The sequence below is a fragment of the Zalophus californianus genome, chromosome 12 (genome assembly GCF_009762305.2).
Source record: "Zalophus californianus isolate mZalCal1 chromosome 12, mZalCal1.pri.v2, whole genome shotgun sequence".
Classification (NCBI taxonomy): domain Eukaryota; kingdom Metazoa; phylum Chordata; class Mammalia; order Carnivora; family Otariidae; genus Zalophus; species Zalophus californianus.
This window is the reverse complement of record NC_045606.1, coordinates 73,643,372-73,655,429: the sequence shown is the minus strand read 5'-3', so window position 1 is coordinate 73,655,429 and position 12,058 is coordinate 73,643,372. Positions and strand designations below refer to the sequence as shown.

Below are 12,058 nucleotides of genomic sequence, written 5' to 3'. Positions count from 1 at the left end.
GGGAGAGGGAGAAGCAGGCTTCACGCTGAGCAGAGAGCCCGATGTGGGGCTCGATCCCAGGACCCTGGGATCATGACCTGAGCCGAAGGCAGACGCTTAATGACTGAGCCACCCAGGTGCCCCGAGCCACTTCTTTTTTTAAGATTTTTACGCCTCAGAGTGTTTCAACTATTTGTGTCATTTTAAATTGTTAAGCTTTTTTATATAAAACAATAACAAAAAAAAAACAGTCCTTGCTCAGTGACCTAAGAGATTCCTTCAAAGTCCTCTACAGGCTAGCTCAAATTTTCAAAAACACCGACCTTAACCCAGATCCTTTATTAGATTTGTAAGTTAATTTAAGAAACCGGCACCTGGGTGGCTCAGTTGGTTAAGCGTCTGCCTTCAGCTCAGGTCAGGATCACAGGGTCCTGGGATCGAGTCCCACATCAGGCTCCCTGCTCAGTGGAGAGCCTGCTTCTCCCTCTGCCTGCTGTTCTGCCTGCTTGTGTGCTCTCTCTCCCTCTGTCTCTGACAAATAAATAAAATCTTTTAAAAAAAATTAAGAAACAAAGTTAGGGTTCTCCACAAGGTATGCTCATAGCTAGCACACTTTCAGTTTCCTAAAATTCAGAGAGGAAAAAAATGCTTTCTCAGATAAATGTTGCCTTATTTTGCTGAGAGATTTAGTAACTGGACTTAAACAGTGACTCCTCTGGCCACAGCCACAGCTAATATGAAATACTGCTGGAGCTAACTGAGCCTGTCAGTTTCTTATTTTAGCACAGTAGGTAGTGCAAGAATGCCTGCTATATTTGAATGACTAGTAACAGTAACACATGAGCCACTGTAACATTAAAAATGAATTTCATTACATATTCTCTCTCTTCTGGGAAAGTAAAAACCCTTTATAGATATCTTTACAATGACATCTCAAATACAATAAGCATGCTAGATTTTGTTTCATATTTACAACAAACAGACATTCACTACTGTGTGGTTAAAAACAATCCAATAAAGGGTGCCTGGGTGGCTCATTCAGTTGAGTGTCTGAATCTTTGATCTTAGCTCCGGGCTTGATCTCAGGGTTGTGAGTTCAACCTGTGTTGAAGAAGCCCCTACTTTAAAAAAAAAAAAAAAAAAAAAATCCAATAAGCCATTACCCTGCTTAGTGCAACTCTTATTAGATATTCTTTAGGAAGACTCTCCAGAATAACTGAGATCCCATTATACATTTTAATCTGTCATTTCACTGTGAAAGCCTATAGAATACAAACTTCTAGAGAAACAACCTACAGTAATGCCTTGGATTTAAACAGCAGTTTACAGGCTACAAAGCACCTTCTCATTCAATTTACCATCTCATACGAAGTTGCATTCCAGTCAAGGAACCAATTCTATAACCAGGCTGGTAAGTCAAAGGCAACTGATCTCAACCACAGCAATGAATGTTCAGAGTTGTGCCTACTATGGTCTATTTAGCAAGTATAAACACTCGTTAAGTTGTGCTATTTGTCCAGTTCCACACTTTCTGTCAATGCCATTTCAGCCCCCATATTTAGACAATCACTGAGTGTCCTGACCCATCAGACTAGTCACACTTACACCACACTATCTCTTCTTCCCCTCAGTGTTTTCCAGCTCTGACTTTTTCCATTAGTTCTAACTTGGGCAAACACCTCCTCTGAATCACAAGAACACTCTTTTTCCTCTCTTGTCTTTGAGCTTTTGCCCCAGTTACCTCAGAAGAATCCTTCTATCTCTCTGAGTTTCAGTTATGAGCCAAATAATAAGCCCAGCCTTGAATGGTAAGTATTAGCAAGAGCCCTCTGAACCAAGGGAAAGAAAAACATTAGGTGGTGAAGTGAGATAAGAAAAGCATCAGTAGTGCCATTAATCTTGGAAAGCCTTAAAACTACTCACACATTTACCTTTTCACTCAGTGATGACCAAATGATGGAAATACAAAGATGAAAAGGTCATAACCCTTGCTCTCAAGCTCTTCTGAGTATACTAAGGAAGCAATCCCATCCAAAGGTCTCTACCAAGTTCTCATCCTCATTCATAAATTAGGCTGTTTTCCCATCAAAATACATTTTTTAAATGTGTTCACCTGTATTGTTTCCTTTAATCGGACTAGTATCACAACTGTCATCATTTTGTCTTGACAATTTTCATTCCACATGTACAAAGAGAGTATGAGCCACATAGCTGTTAATGTGGGACATACACAGGCTTCCATGGACAAGCCCAGGGAGCCTACCGACCAATGATAAAGCACACAGCACAGGGCCAGGCTCACATAAGAACCCATTACGGGTTGATTCCTCATCCCTTCCTAGTTCAGATCAGCAGATTTACATTCAATCTTGTTTTTAAGATGTGACTTTACCAGGCATGGCCCTTGCTCATAGGGAGCGAAGTATACCTGGAAGCATTAGAGAACAAGACACTATCTTACAGGATGGTAATTTTTCAGCACAGAAAGCAAGTGCAGAAACTGAGAGGAATATAGCTGACATGAGATTGTAGCTCCAAATCATTAACTGACAGGAACAATACAACTTCAATCTCCAGGCGCCTGCCTCTCCTCGCCAAATGAATGAATAAACAAACCAGCGGATGAATGAACTAACTAATGAATGAACACAGTTCGGAGTCAGTGAAATGGACGAGACAACTAGGGATACAATATATGGTTGCTAATATCATTTATGTGCAATGCTCAGGGCTCAGTGCTAGACGTTATTTCATTTAGAGTTCAAAATAAGTCTAAGAAATGGAGATTATTGTCCTCATCTTATAAATGAGAAAAGAGTCGTCCAAAGTAATCTGTCCAACACTACCCAGCAGATGGCAAACTGGGGTTTGAACTCAAATCTCCTAAAGTCAATGCTCCTTGCACCTCATCATGGCTGGTGTTTCTTCCCTTCAGCAGACATGCAGTACTTTATGGAGAAGGAAACATTACAATAAAATTGGCAATAAAGCAAATTTCTTAAATGCTAAAACTATTTTCACTCTGGCTTCTCATATAAACTTAGAAATGCTTCTATCGTTAGTGGAGAGAATATGCAAATATATGAACTGAAAACTGTGCTTAAGTATTTCTAATCACTCAAATTATACTTCTGTGTGTTAAGTTTCATAATGCCTGACAAGAGTGCTGTGAAAACTTGTCAACCACATCTTTCTTCTACTATCATGTCCTTCCCTATATATGAGAACTTTTTCCATGTTAGTAGACTCTCAAGCTCCTTCCTTACAGGTAATATGAGATACCTAACTCTGCAAATCCTACGTTTGAAGTTTCAGGTTATATTACACAAAAATGTGATCAATTTTTTACTCTTAACATCCTTTATATTAAATTTACTTTACAATATGAACCAGAAGGCCAGCCTTCCTTATATTCTACCCCTAAAGAAAGGATCAAAACATATAAATATTTTGAAACAGCAGTATACATTTCAGGGTAGTCTTTATATCTTAAAGTCAGTGAACACAATTCTCAATCTCATAAGAAATGACTACATGATAAATTCCAAAATCATTTCCTAAAGAAGAGTGTTACTGCCAAGTCACCACAACCAACTGACAGAGTTTTTCATTCATTCAACAAAGACATACTAAGCACTAGGCCCAAACAGTCACTGTTCAAGATCCTGGAGATACACAATAAGACAAAACAAGACCTCTACTCCCATGGGGCTTACAGTACATGGGGTACAACTATGAGTATGCATAAATAAATAAACAAACAAGAACCATATCAAACAGTGCTAAATGCTATGCAGAGAATTCAAATCTGGTGATATTACAGTAACTGGATAGTCATTTTAGATTGGGTCATCAGGGAAAACCTCTCAAAAGAAGTGAATTTAAGCAGAGAGGTGACTAGTAAGACTACTGTGCAAAAATCAAGTAAGAAAGCATTCTGGGTGGAGGGCACAGCTGGTAAAGCCATAAGGCAGGAACAAGCAAGATATATATATAATTTTTTTTTTTTTTTTTTTTTTTTTTTTTAGCCAAGCAGGGAGCCCGATGCGGACCCCAATCCCGGGACCCTGGGATCATGACCTGAGCCGAAGGCAGACACTTAACGACTGAGCCACCCAGGCGCCCCAAACAAGGTATATTTAAGAATAAGAAAGAACAGGGGCGCTTCAGTGGCTCAGTTGGTTGAGCATCCAACTCTTGATTTCGACCCAGGTCATGATCTCAGGGTCGTGAGATGAGCCCCCAGGGGCTCCAGGCTTAGCAGGGAATCTGGTCCAGATTCACTCACTCCCTTTCCCTCTGCCCCTCCCATCCCCTGCCCACCCCAACCCCATGCAAATCTGTGCACTCTCTTTCTCTCTCTCTCAAATAAATAAATCTTTAAGAATAAGAAAGAAAGGGCGCCTGGGCGCCTGGGTGGCTCAGATGGTTGGGCATCTGCCTTCAGCTCAGGTCATGATCCCAGGGTCCTGGGATCGAGTCCCACATCAGGCTCCCTGCTCAGCAGGGAGTCTGCTTCTCCCTCTGACCCTCCCCCCTCTCATGTACTCTCTCTCTCATTCTCACTCTCTCAAAATAAATAACAAATAAATCTTAAAAAAAAAAAGAATAAGAAAGAAAGAATCATAACATGCCTTGGAAGGTAAATAACCTCAAGAAAGAATGGTAGAAGAGAAGGAATGGGTCAGATCATCAAACTCTGAATGCCAGAGGACTATATCTGGATTTTACTTTCAGTGAGATGGAAAGCCATTGAAGGAAGTCACATAGCATCTGAAGTTGTATTCAGTAGGAATTAGAGTCCAAACTGGAAAAAATATATTCACTAAGTATACATATTCACATATATTAAGTCCACCTATTTGCTTGTTTCTACACTCTGCACTCAGTGAAATTTATCCTAAGACACTGAAACAGAATCCTAGAGCTAGAATCTTCAAGAATATAAAACTATCACTGTACATGTACAGAAACTGAGGACCTAGGAAAAAAGTATCATTTACATTGCTTCATTCATGGCTGAGAGAAAAGTCTCCAAAAATAAGTAAGGGCAACTAAAAAGTCTGGGATATATCCTAAACTCAAAGCTGACATCAATTAGAAAATTGTCCTTTTATGTGCTCATAAACTGGAACACCATGAATTACATGCATATGACCCATTACAGAATTTAAGTTTTTGTGTCAGCCTCCAACCTCGATCTAAAGCTGAAAATTTAAGGCACATACCCACTAATGTGTTTGATCAATTTCATTGTTCCAATCCTAACTCACTGGGTACACCCCAACTTGGAGATTCATTCATCCAGCGAATGGTAAGGAACTACTATTATGTGCAAGAAATTAAACTGGAAAACAAAGAACTAGAGTCGCAACAATAATTCATGCAAGGTAAAATCTGCCAACATGCCTCTCAGATAATGCACTCTGAAAAGTGGAGGAAACAGCACTTTCAGCTGAAAGGATCAGCAGGCAGGCAAGCTGGTCCTTGAAGAATGGGTAGGATTTAAAGATGGGAAGAACATTTTATTTATTTATTTATTTATTTATTTATTTATTTATTTATTTAACCAGAAGGTTTTGTTGTGTTTTTTTTAAGATTTTTAAGATTTTTATTTATTTATTTGACAGAGAGAGAGACAGTGAGAGAAAGGAACACAAGCAGAAGTGTGAGAGGGAGAAGCAGGCTTCCCACCGAGCAGGGAGCCCGATGCGGGGCTCGATCCCAGGACCCTGGGACCATGACCTGAGCCAAAGACAGATGCTTAACGACTGAGCCACTCAGGCGCCCCAAGACGGGAAGAACATTTTAGACAACAGGCACAGCAGGAGCAAAAGACCTATGTAAATTGCAACCAGGCCCTTGAGACAAGAAATACAGAGTGTTAATTAAATTTAGAGCAACTATTTCCAATATGAAAATACTCAGAACTGACCTACACCTAAATGATAACTTACATATCATCTCAGTTCAGTAATACGAGTTTTGCATCTGCATTTTACCATCATAATTAACACAAAAAAGTTTTATAATATAAACAAACCTAAGCCTAGGTCAGACTATAACATTTGTTTTCTAAAAGGAATTAAATAGGATTTCAAAGATCTCTGAAAACTTGCTTTTCAGGAAACAGAAAAAGAAATGGAAAATCACTGGGGCGCCTGGGTGGCTCAGTTGGTTGGGCGACTGCCTTCGGCTCAGGCCATGATCCTGGAGTCCCGGGATGGAGTCCCACGTCGGGCTCCCTGCTCAGCAGGGAGTCTGCTTCTCCCTCTGACCCTCTTCCCTCTCGTGCTCTCTATCTCTCATTCTCTCTCTCTCAAATAAATAAATAAAATCTTAAAAAAAAAAAAAAAGAAAGAAATGGAAAATCACTTAAGCTGCTCGGTGCAATAGTTGCAAAGGTGCACATTTTAAGAGAAGGTGTTAACATGCAGTGTTTTAAATTCAGCATCCAAAATCTCAGAACACAGAGCAGATGAGAAAGTGCTATCAACACTACAGTATAAAGTAAGTTGTAAAAATTTTTAAAGACTAATCTGTTCTACTGTTTTTCTTGAATAATATCCTGCATGACTGCTTCTATCCACAATTAATGTTCCGCCCTTTTGGAAAAGCATTATTTTGGGATACTAACTCACTTGAAAACTAATAAACAATAACATAATTTGGGGTTTTTAAAAAATCATGTTCAGGGGTGCCTCAGGGGCTCAGTCGGTTAAGCATATGCCTTGGGCTCAGGTCATGATCTCAGGGTCCTGGTATCAAGCCCCACATCAGGCTTCCTGTTCAACAGGGAGTCTGCTTCTCCCTCTCCCTCTGTACTCTCTCTCTCTAGCTCTCTTTCAAGTAAATAAATAAAATCTTTTTAAAAAATAAATCAAGGGGCGCCTGGGTGGCTCAGTTGGTTAAGCGACTGCCTTCGGCTCAGGTCATGATCCTGGAGTCCCGGGATTGAGTCCCACATCGAGGTCCCCACTCGGCAGGGAGTCTGCTTCTCCCTCTGACCCTCTTCCCTCTCATGCTCTCTATCTCTCATTCTCTCTCTCTCAAATAAATAAATAAAATCTTAAAAAATAAAAATATAAAATCAATAAATAAAAATCATGTTAAAAGTTCACTCTATTTTCAGTAAATAATAAAACTATTTTAACATTCTCCCAACCAACTCAAGGGCAGAGATCAAAAAATCAATTATCAAAGCTAACCAGTGGGCGCTATTTCTAATATGTTTATTTTTTCCCTGGGCTTTCTTAAAATTCATTTTTCATTGCAAGAACTGGTTGCTTATGTGACATTTTCCCTATGTGGTCTAATAGAATACTCTGAACTTTATCCTTAAATGGTACAGGCTCAATTCAGTGAAGGTCAAATAAACCCAGATGGTAGCAGTGGGAAAGTACAACAACCATAAAAAGACCCTTAAAGGTATTTTTACTTGGAAAACTATACATGACACATGAGCAACAAAGGTATCCTTGTTCATTAAAGTCCTTTTCTTTTATTGTTTTAAATTCCCCATGATTCATAGTTCTCTGAATCTGACCAGTACTTCCAATTTTTGTGACTTTGTCTGCATCCCCCACTCAGAACCATGGAATTCTCTTCATCCTCAACGTTCAGTTCAAGAGAAGCTCCAACTGCCTTGCCCTGCTCCACTTTGCATTATGAGAAGTTGTTCTCATGTGATAAACCCTAATTTAGCCTGAGTTTTACAAACTTGTATATCTTTCCCATCATAACACCTGCCACGACATCCTATGCATAGGAGACATTCAAGAAATTTTTTTTAAAAAAGCAAATCGAATGAAACACATTTACCAAAAAAATAGATCAAATGAGGTTAGAAATATGAACGTTGTCACAGGTAATCAATCTACTGAGAAGAACATGTCAAGCAGATACCCAAAACAACTCTGGAACATTTTTAGCAGATTCCACAATCTTACAAAGTTCTGAGTTGGGCCTGTGTTCCGGGAAGCCCTGGGCTCCTGGCTGCCTCACCAATCAGCCTCTCCGTGCCAGTGTCCTCACCTTCGCTGAGGAAGGAGACCTGTGCTACCCGCAGCTCCTTAAAAGCAGCTCTAGACTCTGTGACCTTTCCAGGGACACTCGCCTTCACTGCCACAGGAAGAGCAAGCGCAACAGGGCTTAGGAACAGCAAGTATTAGTCCCATTAGAATCCACTTAGATGACCCTGGAAGGACAAGTTTCACCATGGGAGGGTCCAATGTCCCCATTTCCCCCATCTTCTCACAAAAAATAGCAAAGAGGTAGTTGTCTCTATACGCTTCTCCTTTTACCTTCCTTTATGACTAAAATATGCATAAAACCACACTGAAAACAGAAGCCCAGAATCACTAGGGCAAATAGCCTCAGGCTCCCTCCATTCTACACCTGATGAGATCCAGCCCTAATGGGCTGTACATCTTGGTATTTTCTACCTCTTAAAAGCCCCGATGAGCAACAATCCTATACAAATTAACAAAGGGATTTGTGAGGTGTGCCAGATTTAAAGCTGCTCCGAGAAGATCTAACTACAGTATCCTCTTCCTTAAAAACTACATAGTTTCCCAGTAGGTCTTTTGCTTCTTGCCTGTTCTGCACAGAGCATTGGTAAGTTGCACTTACGGGCACATGCACACATATACACACACAGATGATTATTTAACCTACTTTTTAAAAATGTGGTGTACAAATATGTATTCCAAAATACAAATTTTAAATGTGTATTAAATGAGAAACATTCACACTTTTAAAAATCCTACAATAAATTTTTAGGGAGAAAAAATCAAACCCATTTATCAATAAATATAGGATTCCCTTACCACATCTACTCAAATAACTTCTTAAAATCACAGGGCTTTGGGACTAGAGGTATCTTGGAGATACATTTGCCTAAACCAAGAAGATAGTACTGTGACAATCAGCCACTCTGAAAGAAAAACAGCCAGAAAGCCACAGTCTTTGAGATGAATAAATCCAAGGGCTGAGCAACACCTATTAAAATGGCAAGATGATTCTAGGGTGCAGAATCCTATCTGTCTCCCAGGGACACTAAGAAACAAATGTAAATATGAACAGGAGTTCAAGTTAAGAGTAATGAAGATGCCTGAGGTTTAGAATTTAAAGGCACAAGTATCTAACAAAATGAGTAAATCATCTCAAGTGTTCTAAAAATTAGTTTAGTGCAGTTAACACCACACAGGAAAATGCATTGCCAGACCTGGACCCCCAGACTATATAAATCACACACTAGGTGGAATATAATACATTACATACATATTCGGGACTGTAAGGATTTTCCAAAGTACTGTGAAACTAAAAAATATTTTTAAAAAAATTTTTTTAAACTCTGTAACTTGAGTCCCACAGCTACTTCCAGACTTCAAAGAAGGGCTGTAACCCTTGCTTCAAAATATACTTTGTGTTTCTGAATTGTCTCTGGAGTGTTACTGTTGGTGTGGATTTTCTTTGTGGTTGTTTTTTAATGATTCGGCGGTCGGCTAGCTGCCAGTTTATTAAGATCCTGTGCCAATTACCTTCCGCACTTAGGACCGTATGAGACATGAGGGACTCACTTCTTAGCCTGTGGAGCTTTATGAAGGATTCCGGACAAGGCTAGTCACCGGAGCCCAAGGCGGGCGAGGAGAGGACAGAGAGAAGGGTAGAGAGCCTTTAAAACCATCACGAATTCGATTTCCCGTCTCTCCTTTCGTGCCTTTGACATTCCGTTTGGTAACCCGACACGTCATCCACACCCCAGCGAGGTATCCCTCTGCCCATGGAAATCAGAGCGACCCGCTCCCCGCTCAGCCGCGGGGGCTCCAATCCGGGCCCCCGAGGGCGCAGCCCGGACAGTCCCGGCCCCCTGGTCCGGCCTCGGCTCCGGCTGGGGGGCTTCGGCGCCGGGCACCCCTGGGCAGCCCTCCCACCGAGGCGCCCTCAGCCGGCCGAGTGGCGCCGGCCGGGGAGAGACGCCCGGTCCGACTACACTTCGGATGTTCGGCACCCTCGGCCCACAGGGTGTGAGGAAGGGCACGGTCTAACTCTGAGGAGAACCTCGGGGTCCGCGCGCCGACACCCGAGGGGGCGTCCGCCAGAACTCCCTCGCTCCCGACGCCCGTCCTCCTCCGTCGCCCGCCGACCGGCCCCCAGCAGGGCGGCCCCATCGCGCCGCGGTGCAGTCGCCGCCTGCCGGGCGCGCCTCGCACCGTGTGCGCGGCGCGGCTCCACCTCCGCGGTGTCGCGGGGCGGGGAGGGCCGCGGGGTGGGGAGGGCCGCCGGCCGCCCCCACATGGGCCCGGCGACCCCGCAGCCTGGCCCCGCCACCTGAGGAGCCCGGTCCCCGGCAGGTGGCCGCGGACGTCGGGTGCGCAGGCCCGGCGCGTACCCGAGCACGCGCCCGGCTTCCCGCCCCCGCCAGCCGCGGCCCCGCGCGAGTTGCACTAACTTTCCGGGGCGGGGGAGGGGTGAGCGCCGCGGGCCCGGCGGCCCCGGCCTTACCTGTGCTCAAGTTGTCGTTGATTTTCAAGGGCACCCGCAGAATGTAGACCAGGAAGAGCACGATGAAGAACCACACGGTCCAGAGATAAGTCCAAGACCAAACTATGCAGGACTTGAGCTGCTCCAGAAAGCCCGTGCCCGCTTCAGCCATTTTCCAGCGCTGCTCTCTGCTGCCACGGCTCTCGGTGTCTGCCGGGATGATTCACCGGCCCGGAGGCGCCGCTCGCGCCGCCGCCGCCGCCGCCGCCGCCGTGGCCCGGGCGCCCCTGGAGCCCGCCCGCCGCCCGGGACGCGGGCGCGGCGGGAAATCGCGCGGGCCACCGACGCGCCTACCTTTCCTTTTCCCGGCTTATTGCTAACTCTCTGGAGGCCCCTGCAAGTGGCTTTCGTGGAGGGATCACGTGGCCTCTGCCCCCTCACGTTCTGATGCCATTTCTATTTATCGTGCTAATATTTAGAAAGGGCAGCTGGGACGCTGAGGGGAACTCTTGACATATAATGGTAACTCACATATGTTGAGGGTTTGCTATATGCCAGGCACTGTTCCAAGATCTGTATGATCTTATTTAACCCCTTCAGCAATCCCCGTTCTGTAGACGGGGAAACCGAGGCACAAGGCGATTGAGTAGTTTACCTTAAACTCAAGCCATAATTCAGTTGCAATGTGATGGATGCCACACATCCATCTATAGAGGTCTTAAACTCTTTCTGCACTCCACTGCTTGCTCTCCGAATTCAGGCTCAGAGGGATGAACAAACCCAGAGCAACTGGGAAAAGACAGATGTGCTCCTGTCAGTGGTTAGTAGGCCAGAAAATAAATCACTCTATTAAGCAAGATATTGGTTGCACACGCTATTTACCTTTGTTTTATCTTCCTTGGAGCAGCACAGGGGTTTTCCAAAGAAATCTTAGCAAGAAGAATGTTTATCCTCTCATTTTGGGGGTTATCACAGTTCAGACAACCCCCAGCCTGTTTTCAATATTAATTCTCTGGGATGGGGCGCCTGGGTGGCTCAGTTGGTTAAGCGACTGTCTTCGGCTCAGGTCATGATCCTGGAGTCCCGGGATTGAGTCCCACATCGGGATCCCTGCTCAGCAGTGAGTCTGCTTCTCCCTCTGACCCTCTTCCCTCTCGTGCTCTCTATCCCTCATTCTCTCTCTCTCAAATAAATAAAATCTTAAAAAAAAAATTTCTGGGATAATTTTGGCTTAATCTGAATGGACTACTTTAAGCAAGATTATTACAAGTGTTTTTGTCTGGGCTGAATAAAATATTGCCTTTACCAAGTGAAAGTTGAAAGTCTGTTTCTGGCCATAAATAATTTCAGTTTTATGCATTAGATGATAATAAAGTAATTGCAGGTTATCCTATCTACAGCCAAGACATTTTTAGAATTCTGAGTATTCAACAGAATATTTTATTATAAATTTTGCTCTGCTTACTGTAGCATAATAAAACAAGCTATTTTAACTTTTTACATGCAGGACATATTTACGGCATATATAATAGAACTCCCCTCACATTTTCACTAATTCCAGTAGAATTAAACAACATGAGTACATGAACCATCT

General features: G+C 43.2%; 1 protein-coding gene across 15 annotated transcripts in view; it reads right to left on the bottom strand.

The window, feature by feature from the left end:
• The window catches only part of ST7 (suppression of tumorigenicity 7), a 235,529-nt gene extending 224,705 nt beyond the window's left edge, over positions 1-10,824 (bottom strand). For 11 of the 15 annotated variants that reach the window (XR_003516430.1, XR_003516429.1, XM_027573685.1 and 8 more), the window contains exon 1: positions 10,486-10,824. Coding sequence is in view for 13 of the 15 variants with exons in the window: in XM_027573685.1 (XP_027429486.1) it covers positions 10,486-10,636 (151 nt within the window). In the remaining 2 variants the exon portion in view is untranslated. The remainder of the gene's footprint in view (positions 1-10,485) is intronic. The other 4 variants (XM_027573672.1, XM_027573674.1, XM_027573675.2 and 1 more) reach the window with 1 other exon arrangement.
• Between the last annotated feature and the right edge of the window lie 1,234 nt (positions 10,825-12,058).